Source organism: Salarias fasciatus, unplaced genomic scaffold (genome assembly GCF_902148845.1).
Source record: "Salarias fasciatus unplaced genomic scaffold, fSalaFa1.1, whole genome shotgun sequence".
NCBI classification, from domain to species: domain Eukaryota; kingdom Metazoa; phylum Chordata; class Actinopteri; order Blenniiformes; family Blenniidae; genus Salarias; species Salarias fasciatus.
Genome location: NW_021941282.1, coordinates 67,677 through 86,068, shown reverse-complemented (window position 1 = coordinate 86,068; position 18,392 = coordinate 67,677). Strand labels below are relative to the sequence as shown.

General features: G+C 54.2%; 2 protein-coding genes across 5 annotated transcripts; both read left to right on the top strand.

Annotated features, from left to right (window-relative positions):
- Nucleotides 1-365: 365 nt before the first annotated feature.
- Nucleotides 366-3,108, top strand: LOC115384706 (transcription factor IIIB 90 kDa subunit-like). Its single transcript, XM_030086946.1, has 4 exons — nt 366-672; nt 1,830-1,881; nt 2,557-2,740; nt 2,821-3,108. Exons 1-4 carry the CDS (start codon nt 443-445, stop codon nt 2,856-2,858), a joined length of 504 nt encoding a protein of 167 aa, XP_029942806.1. The 5' UTR covers nt 366-442; the 3' UTR covers nt 2,859-3,108.
- Nucleotides 3,109-4,065: 957 nt separating this feature from the next.
- Nucleotides 4,066-16,655, top strand: vipas39 (VPS33B interacting protein, apical-basolateral polarity regulator, spe-39 homolog). Of its 4 annotated transcripts, none has more exons than XM_030086950.1 (20): nt 4,066-4,114; nt 4,481-4,570; nt 4,783-4,879; nt 4,954-5,100; nt 5,444-5,479; nt 8,712-8,767; nt 8,849-8,905; nt 9,207-9,299; nt 9,652-9,685; nt 9,786-9,888; nt 10,058-10,085; nt 10,184-10,257; nt 10,353-10,428; nt 11,791-11,922; nt 14,742-14,783; nt 14,862-15,038; nt 15,148-15,237; nt 15,321-15,425; nt 15,505-15,526; nt 15,659-16,655. In XM_030086950.1, the coding sequence occupies exons 2-19, from the start codon at nt 4,481-4,483 to the stop codon at nt 15,523-15,525; spliced, it is 1,458 nt and encodes a 485-aa protein (XP_029942810.1). In that variant the 5' UTR covers nt 4,066-4,114; the 3' UTR covers nt 15,526; nt 15,659-16,655. The 4 variants fall into 4 exon arrangements, with proteins under 4 accessions (XP_029942810.1, XP_029942809.1, XP_029942807.1 ...); XM_030086949.1 differs by having other exon boundaries at nt 15,505-15,532; nt 15,665-16,655; XM_030086947.1 differs by having other exon boundaries at nt 15,505-16,514.
- The last annotated feature ends 1,737 nt before the right edge of the window (nt 16,656-18,392 follow it).

Genomic DNA, 18,392 nt, shown 5'->3' with positions numbered 1-18,392 from the left:
GCCCCCCACAGAGCCCCCCCCACAGCCCCACGCCCCCCCACAGCCCCCCCACAGAGCCCCACCACAGCCCACAGCCCCCCCACAGCCCACAGAGCCCCCCACAGCCCCCCCACAGCCCCCCCACAGCCCCACAGAGCCCCCCACCGCCCCACAGAGCCCCCCACAGCCCCCCCCACAGAGCCCCCCCACAGCCCTCCGGTCTGGTCCGAGCTCCGGAGCTCTCCGTGGTGCTGAACAGCAGCAGATTCAGACGCTCAACTTAGACGTTCAAATAACAACAGAGAAACCTAGTGTGTGTGGTGTGTGTGTGTGTGTGTTGTGGTGTGTGTGTGTGTGTGTGTGTGGTGTGTGTGTGTGTGTGTGTGTGTGTGTGTAGAAGAAGAAGCCGTCCAGGAAGCGGCAGCAGCAGGAGGCGTCGTCGGCCGGAGAGGCCATCGAGCGGATGCTGGAGAAGAAGAAGATCTCCAGTAAGATCAACTACGACGTCCTCAGAGACCTGAACCGAGGGGACAGAGGGGACGGAGGGGACGCAGGGGACGCCGCCGGAGGCTCCGCCCCCCGGCCCCCCCGAGCCCGGCTCCGCCCCCGGCGACGCCCCCGTCGGCGCCAGCGTAACCGGAGCACCGAGGCCGACTGGGAGTTCGCCGCCAACACCACCATGATGGGCAAGAGGTCAGCTGAACCACAGCCTCGCTGTAATCTGTAATCTGTACTCTGTAATCTGTAGTCAATAATCTGTACTATGTAATCTGTAATCTGTGGTCAGTAATTTCTAGCCAGTAATCTGTAATCTGTGGTCAGTAATCTGTACTCTGTACTCTGAACTCTGTAGTCCTTACTCTAATCTGGAGTCAGTAATCTGAACTCTAATCTGCAGTCAGTAATCTGTAGTCGGTAATCTGTGGTCAGTAATTATTAGGGGGTGTAACGATACACAAAAATCTGGGTTCGGTCCGTACCTCGGTTCTGAGGTCAGGGTTCGGTTCGGTTTCGGTTCGGTTCGGTTCGGTTTTCGATACAGTAGGGAACAAAATGCAGAACCTGAATGTTCCTGTTGTTGTCATGCTCCCCGTGTCGGTGTCGGTGTCGGCTGTGCGGCACATCACCGACGCCAACGCTCCTCTGCTGCTGCATTTGGGCTCAGCTGTGCACGTTCCATGCAGCGCACTGAAAACATGATTTGTGAAATTTTGGGGGGGCCTAAATATTGGAAAAATGCTGTTTCCCCATGTATTTCATTAATTTATTATTATTGGTTTAGTATGATCATAATCATGGATTATATGCAGAATTAGGCCAGTTTTAATGGATGATTTGAGCATCACTATTTCACTTAATAAAGATGGCGACCTGCATGCAGTACTGGTCCTCACCATTGAAGCGGGGGGGCGCTATGCCTTAAGCGTCACTTAAAGCAGACATGTTCCCTCCGAGGCACGCGCCCCCCCCAGTGAGCCCCCCGCCAGCCGGTACGGTTCCACACTGCTTCTCTTCAGTGACAGCCCTCCTCCTCCTCCTGACAGTCTGCTCTCTCCTCCTCCAGCTTCTCTCTGAGTTTTCTTCAGACGGAGCTGCAGCCTGTTCGCTTCAGACTGGCTGTGTTCGAAACCGCATACTTGCGTACTACTCATACTAACTTATTGAGTATGCAGTGTGTTTACACTGGCAGTATGCGATTTTGAGTATGCGAGAAGTTCTGTACTCTGTAGTCTATGGTCAGTAATCTGTAGTCAGTACTCTAGTCAGTAATATGTAGTAAGTAATCTGTACTCTGTAATCTGTCGTCAGTAATCTGTGGTTAATCTGTCTTCATGTTTTTGTCTCTTCAGGTTCCGTCGTCTCATTTCTGCAAAGTCAAAGAGGAAAAACCCCGATCCCCCGGTAAAGAGACAACCTGTCTCCACCTGTCTCCACCTGTCTTCTCTTGTCTCCTCCTGTCTTCTCTTGTCTCCTCCTGTCTCCACCTGTCTCCTCCTGTCTTCTCTTGTCTCCACCTGTCTCCACCTGTCTCCTCCTGTCTCCACCTGTCTCCTCCTGTCTTCTCTTGTCTCCACCTGTCTCCACCTGTCTCCACCTGTCTCCACCTGTCTCCACCTGTCTCCTCCTGTCTTCTCTTGTCTCCTCCTGTCTTCTCTTGTCTCCACCTGTCTTCTCTTGTCTCCTCCTGTCTTCTCTTGTCTCCACCTGTCTTCTCTTGTCTCCACCTGTCTCCTCCTGTCTTCTCTTGTCTCCACCTGTCTTCTCTTGTCTCCACCTGTATCCTCCTGTCTTCTCTTGTCTCCACCTGTCTTCTCTTGTCTCCACCTGTCTCCTCCTGTCTTCTCTTGTCTCCACCTGTCTCCACCTGTCTCCTCCTGTCTTCTCTTGTCTCCACCTGTCTCCTCCTGTCTTCTCTTGTCTCCACCTGTCTCCACCTGTCTCCTCCTGTCTTCTCTTGTCTCCTTCTGTCTCCTTCTGTCTCCTTCTGTCTTCTCTTGTCTCCTTCTGTCTCCTTCTGTCTCCACCCGTCTCCTTCTGTCTCCTTCTGTCTCCACTGATGACCTCCACCTGTTGCAGGTGGAGAGCCCCGTCACCATGGAAACAGCGGTGATGGACGTGTCTTCTGCGGGACACACATGTCAACCAGAGGCCGACTGTAGCTCCGCCCCCTCCAGGACTCCGCCCCCTGTGGAGGAGGAGGAGGAGGAGGAGGTGGAGGAGGTGGAGGAGGAGTGTGTCAGCGCTCTGCAGCTGGTCGGAGGTCGGTCCACTCGTCCGTCTCGAGCGTCCTCCGTGATGCAGAGCAGGCGTGACGTCTGATTGGCTGCCTGTGTCTTTCAGATTATGGGTGTGAAGCAGAGGAGGAGGAGGTCTTTTAGCTCCGCCCACTGGTGCGAGGACGGGGAGGTCTTTTGGCTCCGCCCACTGGTGCGAGGACGAGGTCTTTTGGCTCCGCCCACTGGTGCGAGGACGAGGTCTTTTGGCTCCGCCCACTGGTGCGAGGACGAGGTCTTTTGGCTCCGCCCACTGGCCGGCCGCCAGCTGTTTGTTTGTTTACATGTCTGATATTATTTTTCTATCACAATGAGACCAAATTCCTTCAGAATAAAGCGCTTGAGCCTCACCTGCCTCCGTGTCTCCATCTGTGTCCATCTGTCCCCGTCTGTCCCCGTCTGTCTCCACCTGTGTCCACTCTCATCAACACCAAGAGGAGGGACCACATGGCAGCCTGTGGTCCTCCAGGGGACGTATCAGACCCATGAGGTCCTCGGGACGAGGTTCTGGACCTCGTAGGTCCTCAGGTGGACATTCTGGACAACAAGGGGACTGCATGAGTCCTCATGCAGAACATGAAGAGTGATGAAAGATCAGCCCGATCGTGACCTCTGACCTCTGAGAAGACCAGAAGCAGGTCAGAGAGGCCCTCATGACCCGGACAGCCGGGGGCCGTCCCAGACTCCAGACCCCCCAGGGAGACGTCCACACACCGGTCCCAGCCGCTGGAGCTGCGTGTGGAGTGGACGGAGACATGCAGGACAGTGGAGGGACGCCTTGGGACTGTGGGCGGAGCCATCTGGTCTCTGGGTTCCAGCAGAACTCGTCCCGGGAGTCCGGATGGAGGATCTCCGCCTGTAGGGGGCAGCACTGCGCTCCCTGAGGACCGCCTGATGGGAGAAACAGGGGAGGAGCCTGTCCTGACGTCCCCCACCGCCAGTCCAGCAGGACGCCTCCATACTGGACTCTGTAGACCAGGTGTAATGTGATTGGTCCAGCCGGTCACATGACCGCACCTGGACAGAGGAGGAGCTGTGATTGGCTGATTTCTGCTGAACTTTAACTCCTGAAATCAGAGTCTGGTCCAGAAGAACCTGGGACCAAGACCAGAACCTGGTCTGGATCCAGGGGCTTTATGTTTTATTTACACTCTGAATTCTGCATTTCTGTGGGTTCTGTTGTGTTCTGGTGGGTTCTACTGAGACCCGGGCTCCTGCTGGACTCCCCGGGACTGCAGCTCCTCAGGTTTCACCAGCTGGGCCGGAACCCTTAGAAGAACTACAACTCCCAGCAGCCCTCGCGAACCCGGAAGTGATCCGTCTGCGAGGAAACGGAAAAAGGTCTGCAGTGAAGTCTGAAGGTAAACACAGCTGATTCCGACCGAGTGTGTGTGTGTGTGTGTGTGTGTGTGTGTGTGTGTGTGTGTGTGTGTGTGTGTGTGTGTGTGTGTGTGTGTGTGTTGTCCCGGTGGGTTGGAGGTGGGAGGTGTTGTTACAGTGGGTGGAGGTGCGGTCCGGGTGGGTGGGTGTAGGTGTCTCAGTGGGGGGAGTTGTTCAGGTGGGAGGTGTTGTCTCAGTGGGTGGAGGTGTCCCGCTGGGTGGAGGTGTCCCGCTGGGTGGAGGTGTCCCGCTGGGTGGAGGTGTCCCGGTGGGTGGAGGTGTCCCGCTGGGTGGAGGTGCCCCGGTGGGTGGAGGTGCGGTTCCCTGATGTCTCTGTGTTTGATCAGATGATGAAGAAGAGCGAGGAAGACGAGTACTGGAACAGCTCCAAGTTCAGAGCCTTCACCTTCGATGACGAAGACGACGAGTTCAGCAGAGTGAGTCCTGAGACGGAACCGGGCTGAACCGGGCCGAACCGGGCCGAACCGGGCAGAACCGGGCTGAACTGGCCCGGACAGAACCAGAACTGGATTGGGCTGTGTTGGACATTTGTGCCATAGATGTGTGTGTGTGTGTGTGTGTGTGTGTGTGTGTGTGTGTGTGTGTGTGTGTGTGTGTGTGTGTGTGTGTGTGTGTGTGTGTGTGTCAGCTCAAAGAGTCGCGGCAGGCCATCCGTCGGCTGGCGGAGGAAGACGAAGATGAAGACGAGGTGGAGAAAGTCAGCTGGAGCGGCGAGCCAATCGGCAGTAAGGATCCCGGACGAGCTCCGGAGCCGGGCTGTGATTGGTCGACACGTGACACACCTGGTCTCTGTCTTCAGGCATCTCCTGGTCTGTGAAGGAGACGGAAGCGTCCAATCAGAGGACGGACAGAGAGCCCGCCTTCCCCAGAATCACCACGGACACGCCCACTCTGAGCAAGAGCCAATCAGGATCCTCCCTCAGCTCCCTCAGCTCCCTGTTCAAAGGTGAGACAGGTGGAGACGGACGGAGCGAGGGACTGGTGGAGACAGGTGGAGACAGGAGGGGGCAGTAGGAGACAGGAGGGGACAGGAGGAGACAGTAGGGGACAGGAGGAGACAGACAGCACGAGGGACAGGTGGAGACAGGAGGAGACAGAGAGCACGAGGGACAGGTGGAGACAGGAGGGGACAGTAGGAGACAGGAGGGGACAGGAGGAGACAGTAGGAGACAGGAGGGGACAGGAGGGGACAGTAGGAGACAGGAGGGGACAGGAGGAGACAGTAGGAGACAGGAGGGGACAGGAGGACAGGTAGATCATGTTCCCATGTTTGTTTTTGTCTTTCCCAGGAAAAACCAGAGGAAACTTCCAGAACATCAGTGAAAGTAGGAAAGAGTGGATGATGGATGGATGGAGGATGGATGGAGGATGGATGGATGGAGGATGGATGGATGGATGGATAATGGATGATGGGTGGATTGTGGATGGATGGATGAATGGATGGATGGAGGATGAATGATGGATGAATGATGGATTGATGATTGATGGATGATGGATGGGTGGATTATGGATGGATGATGGATTGATGGATGAATGATGGATGGATGGATGCTGGATGGGTGGATTATGGATGGATGGATGATGGATGGATGGATGATGGATGGATGAATGGATTGATGGATGAATGATGGATGGATGGATGCTGGATGGGTGATTATGGATGGATGGATGATGGATGGATGGATGATGGGATGGATGGATGGATAATGGATGATGGGTGGATTGTGGATGGATGGATGAATGATGGATGAATGGATGGTGGATGGATGCTAGATGGATGGATGATGGATGGATGGATGGATGGATGGATGATGGGTGGATTATGGATGGATGATGGATGGATGAATGATGGATGGCTGGATGAATGATGGATGGATGGGTGAATGGGTGGATTATGGATGGATGGATGATGGTTGAATGATGGATGGATGGGTGAATGGATGATGGGTGGATGGATGAATGATGGATGGATGAATGATGGATGGATGGATGCTGGATGGAGGGATGATGGTGGATTATGGATGGATGGATGATGGATGGATGAATGATGGATGGAGGGATGATGGGTGGATTATGGATGGATGGATGATGGGTGGATTGTGGATGGATGGATGGATGAATGATGGATGGATGGATGAATGGATGATGGGTGGATTATGGATTAATGATGGGTGATTATGGATGGATGGATGGATGATGGGATGGATGGACGATGGATGGATGGATGGATGAATGGATGGATGGAGAATGGATGATGGATGAATGGATGGATGATGGATGAACGATGGATGATGGATGGGTGGATTATGGATGGATGAATGATGGATGATGGATGAATGATGGATTGATGGATGAATGATGGATGGATGGATGCTGGATGGGTGGATTATGGATGGAGGATGAGGGATGAATGATGGATGATAGATGGATGATGGATGGATGGATGATGGTGGATTATGGATGGATGGAGGATGGATGGATGGATGGATGGATGAATGGACGATGGATGGCTGGATGAATGATGGATGGATGGGTGAATGGATGATGGGTGGATTATGAATGGATGGACGATGGGTGGATTATGGATGGATGGATGGATGGATGGATGCATGGATGAATGATGGATGAATGATGGATGGATAAATGCTGGATGGAGGGATGATGGGTGGATTATGGATGGATGAATGATGGATGATGGGTGGATTATGGATGGATGATGGGTGGATTATGGATGGATGGATGGATGATGGATGGATGGACGATGGATGGATGAATGGATGATGGATGAATGTTGGATGGATGGATGATGGATGGATTATGGATGGATGGATGATGGGTGGATTATGGATGGATGAATGATGGATGAATGATGATGGATGGATGGAGGGATGGACGATGGATGGATGGATGAATGGATGGATGATGGATGATGGATGGATGGATGAATGGAAAATGGATGGATGGATGATGGATGAATGATGGATTGATGGATGTTGGATGGGTGGATTATGGATGGATGAATGATGGATGGATGGATGATGGGTGGATTATGGATGGATGGATGGATGATGGGTGGATTATGGATGGATGGATGGATGATGGATGAATGGATGAATGATGGATGATAGATGGATTATGGATGCTGGATGGGTGGATTATGGATGGGTGAATGATGGATGGATGGATGATGGGTGGATTATGGATGGATGGATGATGGATGAATGATGGATGATAGATGGATTATGGATGGATGGATGATGGATGGATGGATGGATAGATGATGGATGGATGATGAATGGATGGATGATGATGGGTGGATTATGGATGGATGAATGATGGATGGATGGATGATGGATGGATGATGGATAAATGATGGATGAATGATGGATGGATGGATAATGGATGGATAGATGGATGGATGATGAATGGATGGATGGATGATGGGTGGGTTATGGATGGATGAATGATGGATGGATGGATGATGGGTGGATCATGGATGGATGGATGATGGATGAATGATGGATGGATGAATGGATGATGGATTGATGGATGATGGGTGGATTATGGATGGATGGATGGATGATGGATGGATGGATGATGGAATGATGGATGGATGGATGAATGATGGATGGATGATGGATGGGGACGGATGGATGCTGGATGGGTGGATGGATTATGGATGGATGGATGATGGGTGGATTATGGATGGATGGATGAATGATGGATGGATGGATGGATGAATGGAGGATGGGTGGGTTATGGATGGATGGATGCTGGATGGATGATGGGTGGATGGATGATGGGTGGATTATGGATGGATGATGGATGGACGGATGGATGGATGGATGGATGGATGGATGATGGATGGATGATGAATGGATGGATGGATGATGGGTGGATTATGGATGGATGAATGATGGATGGATGGATGATGGATGGATGATGGATAAATGGATGGATGAATGATGGATGGATGGATAATGGATGGATAGATGATGGATGGATGATGAATGGATGGATGGATGATGGGTGGGTTATGGATGGATGAATGATGGATGGATGGATGATGGGTGGATCATGGATGGATGGATGATGGATGAATGATGGATGGATGAATGGATGATGGATTGATGGATGATGGGTGGATTATGGATGGATGGATGATGGATGGATGGATGATGGATGAATGATGGATGGATGGATGAATGATGGATGAATGGATGGATGGATGACGGATGGATGCTGGATGGGTGGATGGATTATGGATGGATGGATGATGGGTGGATTATGGATGGATGGATGAATGATGGATGGATGGATGGATGAATGGAGGATGGGTGGGTTATGGATGGATGGATGCTGGATGGATGATGGGTGGATGGATGATGGGTGGATTATGGATGGATGGATGATGGCTGAATGATGGATGGATGGATGAATGGAGGATGGGTGGGTTATGGATGGATGGATGATAGATGTATGGATGGATGCTGGATGGATGGATGGATGATGGATGAATGGATGATGGTTGGATGACGTTGTCCTCCTGTCCTCCAGCTCCGTCTGTCCGTCTCTTCGCTCCTGAACTGAGGAAGTCCAGGACTGATACCAAGGTAGGAGCAGAGTAATCTGATTACAGCAGAGGTTCTCCTGGAGAACTGGAGAACGTTCCTCCAGAGGTTCTGTGTTCTCAGGATTCTGACGGCGAGTTCTCACCTGAAGAGACGGTCCGGAGGATGCAGCACGGGAAGGTGCTCACTGTCCCCACTGTGTCCCCACTGTGTCCCCACTGTGTCCTCAGTAGTGTCCTCAGCATGTCCTCAGTAGCGTGTCCCCAGCATGTCCTCAGCATGTCCTCAGTAGCGTGTCCCCAGTGTGTCCTCAGCATGTCCTCAGTAGCGTGTCCCCAGTGTGTCCTCAGCATGTCCTCAGTAGCGTGTACCCAGCGTGTCCTCAGCATGTCCTCAGTAGCGTGTACCCAGCGTGTCCTCAGCATGTCCTCAGTAGCGTGTACCCAGCGTGTCCTCAGGATGTCCCGGTTCTGCGTCTCAGGCGGTGTCCCTGGAGAAGTTCCGCTCTCTGCAGGACAAACTGCTGCTGCTGGACTCTGCTGTCCTCGGTCACCATGGAAACGTCATCACTGCTGTAAGCAGGACACTTCACACAGAACCCCACAGAACCAGACAGAACCAGACAGAACCCCACAGAACCGGACAGAACCAGACAGAACCCCACAGAACCCCACAGAACCCCACAGAACCAGACAGAACCGGACAGAACCAGACACAACCAGACAGAACCCCACAGAACCCCACAGAACCAGACACAACCAGACAGAACCCCACAGAACCGGACAGAACCGGACAGAACCAGACACAACCAGACAGAACCCCACAGAACCCCACAGAACCAGACACAACCAGACAGAACCCCACAGAACCAGACAGAACCTGTTCGAACCAGAAACCTCCGCCTGACCCCAGCTGCTTCTTTCCAGGTTCTGATCCACCTGAAGAGGACTCTGAGTAAAGGTGAGGGGGTCGTCCAGGTCCCAGGCCTGGTCCTGGTTCAGATCCTGGTCCTGGTCCCGGTCCCAGAGCTGTCCTCTGTGTCCCACCCTGTCCTCCTCAGACGTCCTGTTTGCAGAGCTGCGGTCCAGACAGACGGCTCTGAGACACTTCGTCCAGTACCTGACCGAGACCCGAGACCAGGACCTGCTGCTGGAGCTGCTCAGGTCTGGAGGCCGGGGACATGTCTGTCTCACCCCGTCTGTCTCACCCCCATCTGTCTCACCCCCATCTGTCTCACCCCCATCTGTCTCACCCCGTCTGTCTCACCCCCGTCTGTCTCACCCCGTCTGTCTCACCCCCAGCTGTCTCACTCTTTCCTGTCTCCTGTCCCAGGTCCCTGAACAGGACGGAGGACGTGGCGGTAGGTTCTCTGGTTCTCCGGTGCCGGTTCTGGTTCTGGTTCTGGTTCTGGTTCTGGTTCTCTGGGGAACGTTGACATGTCTCCGTTCTCTCCTGAAGCTGCTGCAGTACCGAGAACAGCTGAGCCTCAGCGACGCCCCCAGGAGGCGGGACTTCCTGAAGACCTGCCTCAGGTGAGGGGGGGGGGGGGGGGGGGGGGGGGGGGGGGGGGGGGGGATCTTTTTTAAGGCTCAGATTCTGACCTCTGACCTCTGACCTGGGCTCGCAGCCTTCCATTCTCTGCAGACGACCTGGCCCACATCCAGGATCAGCACGACCTGCTGGACCGACAGATCCTCATAGAGGTATGGGACGCCAGTCTCTGCAGGACCCGGCAGAACCGGGCAGAACCGGGCAGAACCGGACAGAACCAGTCGCTGCAGAACCAGGCAGAACCAGGCAGAACCGGACAGAACCAGTAGGGTGAGGGGGGGGTTCAGATTGCGGTTCCAGAGGGAGTCATGATTAAAAGTGAAAGACCAATAAAGAGCCAATGAGACGGGAGCTCCAGTCCAGCAGGTCAGCATCGCAGCACCTCGTCTTCACCACTGGGGGCAGCAGAGAGGGGAGGAGAGGGGGGGGGGGCATTCCAGTTCATCGGTCCCATGCAGTGTGTGTGGTTTGGCCCTCCTCCCCTTTGCGCTCCAGCTCAGATGGTCGTTGCCGTGGAAACGGCCTTAACGAAGCAGTCCAGAGGGGATTGAGAGAGAGAGAGGGGGCCGAGGGGGGGCGGGGTGGGGGTTGGGGGGGGGGGGGGGGGGCGGGTTGCAGCGACAGAGCATGCACCCGCAGACCGGGGCGGCGATTCGGCGAACCATCAGTTCGGGGTTGTTGCATCATCTGCCTCTCGCGGCCCGGATTGGACGGTTCGGCGGGCCGCATTTGGCCCGCGGGCCGCTAATTGCCGACCCCTGCTCTGGAGGATCAGGCCGATCATCATGAATCCGAATGACATCCTCAATGTCCTCCACGGACAGGGGTCCCCCTCCACTGTCCCCGGGCGTCCATCACATGGACCCAGCATGCCGAGTCCCGTCTGGACAGGCAGGATCCCGCTCCTCTGCTCCTCCGTGAAAAACTGGTATCAGTGGCGTAGAGAGACCAGCTGATCAGGTCCAGATCCAGGTCCAGGTCCAGGTCCAGGTCCAGGTCCAGGTCCAGGGCTGAGATCTGGTTTGTTCAAAAAAGAACAAGTCCAGAGACGCTGCAGTGAGACAGACGAGACAAAGACACAGCAGAGACCAGAGGGACGGACGAGCATCCGCCTCCTCCGAGAGAGAACCAGTCCCTGCAGAACCGGTCAGACCACATGGCTCCCAGCCGGTCCAGACGGGTTCTGACTGGATCCAGCTCCACAGCCACCGGTCAGCTTCAGAACCAGGCTGGACGGCAGGTTTCTAGGCCGACCCGAACCAATCCGGGTTGGGGTCCCCTGGTTCTGAATGTGCTCTGGTTCTGGTTGTCCTCTGGTTCTGACTGTCCTCTGGTTCTGACTGTCCTCTGGTTCTGGTTGTCCTCTGGTTCTGACTGTCCTCTGGTTCTGACTGTCCTCTGGTTCTGGTTGTCCTCTGGTTCTGACTGTCCTCTGGTTCTGGTTGTCCTCTGGTTCTGAATGTCCTCTGGTTCTGAATGTCCTCTGGTTCTGACTGTCCTCTGGTTCTGCTCAGGACTCGGACGCAGCAGTGGAGCGTGAGGGGAAGCTGGACGTCTTCAGGAAGTTTCCTCGGAAAGCTTCAATCCTGAACATGCCTGTGATTACTACCCTGTACTACTGCTGCCTGTACCACTACTCTGAGCAGGTAATCAGATTACTACCCTCTACTACTGCTGCCTGTACCACTACTCTGAGCAGGTAATCAGATTACTACCCTGTACTACTGCTGCCTGTACCACTACTCTGAGCAGGTAATCAGATTACTACCCTGTACTACTGCTGCCTGTACCACTACTCTGAGCAGGTAATCAGATTACTACCCTGTACTACTGCTGCCTGTACCACTACTCTGAGCAGGTAATCAGATTACTACCCTGTACTACTGCTGCCTGTACCACTACTCTGAGCAGGTAATCAGATTACTACCCTGTACTACTGCTGCCTGTACCACTACTCTGAGCAGGTAATCAGATTACTACCCTGTACTACTGCTGCCTGTACCACTACTCTGAGCAGGTAATCAGATTACTACCCTGTACTACTGCTGCCTGTACCACTACTCTGAGCAGGTAATCAGATTACTACCCTGTACTACTGCTGCCTGTACCACTACTCTGAGCAGGTAATCAGATTACTACCCTGTACTACTGCTGCCTGTACCACTACTCTGAGCAGGTAATCAGATTACTACCCTGTACTACTGCTGCCTGTACCACTACTCTGAGCAGGTAATCAGATTACCACCCTGTACTACTGCTGCCTGTACCACTACTCTGAGCAGGTAATCAGATTACCACCCTGTACTACTGCTGCCTGTACCACTACTCTGAGCAGGTAATCAGATTACCACCCTGTACTACTGCTGCCTGTACCACTACTCTGAGCAGGTAATCAGATTACCACCCTGTACTACTGCTGCCTGTACCACTACTCTGAGCAGGTAATCAGATTACTACCCTGTACTACTGCTGCCTGTACCACTACTCTGAGCAGGTAATCAGATTACTACCCTGTACTACTGCTGCCTGTACCACTACTCTGAGCAGGTAATCAGATTACTACCCTGTACTACTGCTGCCTGTACCACTACTCTGAGCAGGTAATCAGATTACTACCCTGTACTACTGCTGCCTGTACCACTACTCTGAGCAGGTAATCAGATTACTACCCTGTACTACTGCTGCCTGTACCACTACTCTGAGCAGGTAATCAGATTACTACCCTGTACTACTGCTGCCTGTACCACTACTCTGAGCAGGTAATCAGATTACTACCCTGTACTACTGCTGCCTGTACCACTACTCTGAGCAGGTAATCAGATTACTACCCTGTACTACTGCTGCCTGTACCACTACTCTGAGCAGGTAATCAGATTACCACCCTGTACTACTGCTGCCTGTACCACTACTCTGAGCAGGTAATCAGATTACCACCCTGTACTACTGCTGCCTGTACCACTACTCTGAGCAGGTAATCAGATTACCACCCTGTACTACTGCTGCCTGTACCACTACTCTGAGCAGGTAATCAGATTACCACCCTGTACTACTGCTGCCTGTACCACTACTCTGAGCAGGTAATCAGATTACCACCCTGTACTACTGCTGCCTGTACCACTACTCTGAGCAGGTAATCAGATTACCACCCTGTACTACTGCTGCCTGTACCACTACTCTGAGCAGGTAATCAGATTACTACCCTGTACTACTGCTGCCTGTACCACTACTCTGAGCAGGTAATCAGATTACTACCCTGTACTACTGCTGCCTGTACCACTACTCTGAGCAGGTAATCAGATTACTACCCTGTACTACTGCTGCCTGTACCACTACTCTGAGCAGGTAATCAGATTACTACCCTGTACTACTGCTGCCTGTACCACTACTCTGAGCAGGTAATCAGATTACTACCCTGTACTACTGCTGCCTGTACCACTACTCTGAGCAGGTAATCAGATTACTACCCTGTACTACTGCTGCCTGTACCACTACTCTGAGCAGGTAATCAGATTACTACCCTGTACTACTGCTGCCTGTACCACTACTCTGAGCAGGTAATCAGATTACTACCCTGTACTACTGCTGCCTGTACCACTACTCTGAGCAGGTAATCAGATTACTACCCTGTACTACTGCTGCCTGTACCACTACTCTGAGCAGGTAATCAGATTACTACCCTGTACTACTGCTGCCTGTACCACTACTCTGAGCAGGTAATCAGATTACTACCCTGTACTACTGCTGCCTGTACCACTACTCTGAGCAGGTAATCAGATTACTACCCTGTACTACTGCTGCCTGTACCACTACTCTGAGCAGGTAATCAGATTACTACCCCTGTACTACTGCTGCCTGTACCACTACTCTGAGCAGGTAATCAGATTACTACCCTGTACTACTGCTGCCTGTACCACTACTCTGAGCAGGTAATCAGATTACTACCCTGTACTACTGCTGCCTGTACCACTACTCTGAGCAGGTAATCAGATTACCACCCTGTACTACTGCTGCCTGTACCACTACTCTGAGCAGGTAATCAGATTACTACCCTGTACTACTGCTGCCTGTACCACTACTCTGAGCAGGTAATCAGATTACTACCCTGTACTACTGCTGCCTGTACCACTACTCTGAGCAGGTAATCAGATTACCACCCTGTACTACTGCTGCCTGTACCACTACTCTGAGCAGGTAATCAGATTACTACCCTGTACTACTGCTGCCTGTACCACTACTCTGAGCAGGTAATCAGATTACTACCCTGTACTACTGCTGCCTGTACCACTACTCTGAGCAGGTAATCAGATTACCTCACCACCCTGTACCACTACACCCAGCAGGTAATCTGATTGGTGGTGCAGTGGGGGGGGGCAGTCCCCCCCGTCTGTCCCCGTCTGTCCCCCAGTGTCTCTGGGTCAGAGGACTGGGACCAGGCTGTGGCTGATGGACAGACTTGTCTTCACAGGGGACCTTCAGCAGTCCGTCCAGCGTCCGGCAGACCTTCAAGGTGCGGCCCGGTCTCCGCCGTCGGGCGTGTCTCCGGCCCGGCCCCTCCTGACCTCTGACCTCTGACCTCTGACCCCAGCTCTCGGAGAAGCAGTACTTCGTGACGGCGCTGGCGGCGCGGGCCAAGCTGAAGGCGTGGACGGACGTGGACGCTCTGTTCAGCAGCAGGAACTGGCTGGGCTTCACCCGCAAGAGAGCTCCAATCAGCTTCCAGCGCGTGGTGGACATCCTGCACCGAAACTCCGCCCCCTCCCAGGTCCCGACAACCCACCTGGTTACCGAGGACTCACCTGGTTACCTGCCACTCCGAGTTGATGATGACTGGTGGTTGCTGGACTTGACGGGTGTTGGTGTCCTGGTTCCAGGTCCTGCAGGACTACATTGGCCTGGTGGACGACCCCCAGCAGCGGGTGTCTCTGGCGTCCAGACACCGGTGTCACGACGTCGTCATCAACGTGAGTCGCCGCCCGCCGCCGCCGCCGCCGCAGCATTCTGATTGGCTGCTGGTCTCTAACCCGTCCCTGCGGTGACAATCCAGACGTATCGGGACATGAAGGACCGGCAGCTGTTGCTAGGATACCGTGCGAAGGTGGAGCGGGGCTCGGCGGCCGAGAGGAAGATCGACGAACTCCTCAGCCAACCGGTGAGAGGGAGGCGTGGAGGGGCGGGGCTTATTGCACGCTTCGTAATGTGACACCTGCTGTTTCCTTCTTTGCCCGCAGCAAATCCGCTGGAAGAACTGACCGACAACCGACTCACAGCCATCCAACAACCGACCGTCAACCGACTGACAGCCATCCAACAACCGACCGTCAACCGACTGACAGCCATCCAACAACCGACCGACAACCGACTGACAGCCACCCAACAACCAACCGACAACCGACTGACAGCCATCCAACAACCGACCGTCAACCGACTGACAACAGACAACCAACAACCGACTGACTGACGATTGACAACCGACTGACAGCCATCCAACAACCGACTGACAGCCATCCAACAACCGACCGACAACCAACTGACAGCCATCCAACAACCGACTGACAACAGACAACCAACAACCGACTGACTGACGATTGACAACCGACTGACAGCCATCCAACAACCGACTGACATCTGACTGACAACTAACAACCGACTGACAGCCATCCAACAATCGACTGACATCTGACTGACAACTAACAACCAACTGACAGCCATCCAACAACCGACTGACAACAGACAACCAACAACCGACTGACTGACGATTGACAACCGACTGACAGCCATCCAACAACCGACTGACAGCCATCCAACAACCGACCGACAACCAACTGACAGCCATCCAACAACCGACTGACAACAGACAACCAACAACCGACTGACTGACGATTGACAACCGACTGACAGCCATCCAACAACCGACTGACATCTGACTGACAACTAACAACCGACTGACAGCCATCCAACAACCGACTGACATCTGACTGACAACTAACAACCAACTGACAGCCATCCAACAACCGACTGACAACAGACAACCAACAACCGACTGACTGACGATTGACAACCGACTGACAGCCATCCAACAACCGACTGACATCTGACTGACAACTAACAACCGACTGACAACCAACAACCGACCGACAACCAACAACCGACTGACAACTGACAACCGACTGACTGACTGACAACCGACTGACAGCCATCCAACAACTGACTGACGTCTGACTGACAACCAACAACCGACTGACAACCGACTGACAACTGACAACCAACAACAGACTGACTGACGACTGACAACCGACTGACAGCCATCCAACAACCGACCAACAACCGACTGACAACTGACAACCAACAACCGACTGACGACTGACAACCGACTGACAGCCATCCAACAACCGACTGACGACTGACATCAGTTTGACAGACATGACAGTCAGTTGTTGGATGGCTGTCAGTCGGTTGACTGAAATGTGGATCTGACATCTTGCCCCCGGATACCACCGGGACGCCACGTCCGTCACCATGACAACAGAGTGTCCCTGGAGGCGGAGCTGCTCCTGTTTATCTTCAACTGTTGGACATTTGTATAAAAATAAATAAAAGCTGATCTGAGGACATTTCAGGTCTTCTGTCTGCAGGAGACACACACACACCACACACACACACACACACACACACACTCACACACACCCCCCTCAGGGTTAGGTTGCGGGAGTTAGGAAGTGAGGGGGAGAGCTCCCCCTATTGCTCACTCCCCTCTCACCCCTGGAGTGAATCAGACTGCTGCAGAGTTTCTCTGAGACATTTCCCTCCTGAGCTCTCAGTCAAAGGAGGAGGAGGAGGAGGAGGAAGAGGAAGAGGAAGGAGGTGGAAGAGGAGGAGGTGGAGGAAGAGGAGGAGGAGGGAGAGGAGGAAGAGGAGGAAGGAGGTGGAGGAGGAGGAGGAAGAGGAAGGAGGAGGAAGAGGAAGGAGGTGGAGGAGGAGGAAGAGGAAGGAGCAGGAGAAAGAGGAGGAGTTGGAGGAAGAGGAGGAGGAGGGAGAGGAAGGAGCAGGAGGGAGAGGAGAAGGAGGAGGAAGGAGGAAGAGGAGGAGCAGGAGGGAGAGGAGGAGGAAGAGGAGGAAGGAGGTGGAGGAGGAGGAGGAAGAGGAAGGAGCAGGAGGGAGAGGAGGAGGTGGAAGGAGAGGAGGGGGAGGAGGAAGAGGAGGTGGAGGAGGAAGAGGAGGAGGAGGAAGATGAGGAGGAGGTGGAGGAAGAGGAGGGGGAGGAGGAAGAGGAGGTGGAGGAGGGGGAGGAGGAGGTGGAGGAAGAGGAGGTGGAGGAGGAGGAGGAGGTGGAGGAGGAAGAGGAGGGGGAGGAGGAAGAGGAGGGGTAGGAGGAAGAGGAGGGGGAGGAGGACCTCCGGGTGTTTTTAAAGCTGTCGTGACTCTGCCCTGATGGTTTCTGGTCCCTGTGGTGGTCAGTACCCGGGTGGAGCAGGGTGAGGCTGAGGGGCGGGTGGAGCAGGCGGGGCCTCGCTGCTGTGTGAAACCGTTTCTGTCCAGACTGTGTTTCATTAGAAGAGCGACCACCAGCGCCATCTAGCGTCCTGCGGCGCTGCAGTCACGTTCTGCTTTAATTTTTCTGATCTGAGTTTTATTGTCTGAAGCTCTCGGCCCGCCGCTTCCGGCGTCGCACGCTCACTTCGTGCGTGATGACGCAGCGGGTGGCTGCTGGTACGCTGGCAGCACGCACAGCAGCAGCAGCAGCATCAGGACCACGAGCCGCATCCGGACCAGGACCCGCATCCGGACCGGCATCGGCGCCGCCCCCCATGCTCTGCCGGGCCTGCAGGCTCCCTGTCCCGGTACCAGTCAGCCCCGAGCGGCGGAGGAGCGGCGGCGGCGGCGGCGGCGGCGGCCGTGGAGGTAACCGGAGGAGGAGAGGAGGAGGACAGGAGGAGGCAGGGCGTGGAGGAGAGGGGAGGGGGAGGGGGGGGATCTGCAGCGGGGGGGGGTCTGCAGCGGGGGGGGGTCTGCAGCGGCGGCCCGGAGCTCCGCTGCAGCGCCGAGGGCCGAATGTGTGTGTGTGTGTGTGTGTGTGTGTGTGTGTGTGTGTGTGTGTACGCACGCGCATTCAGGTGAG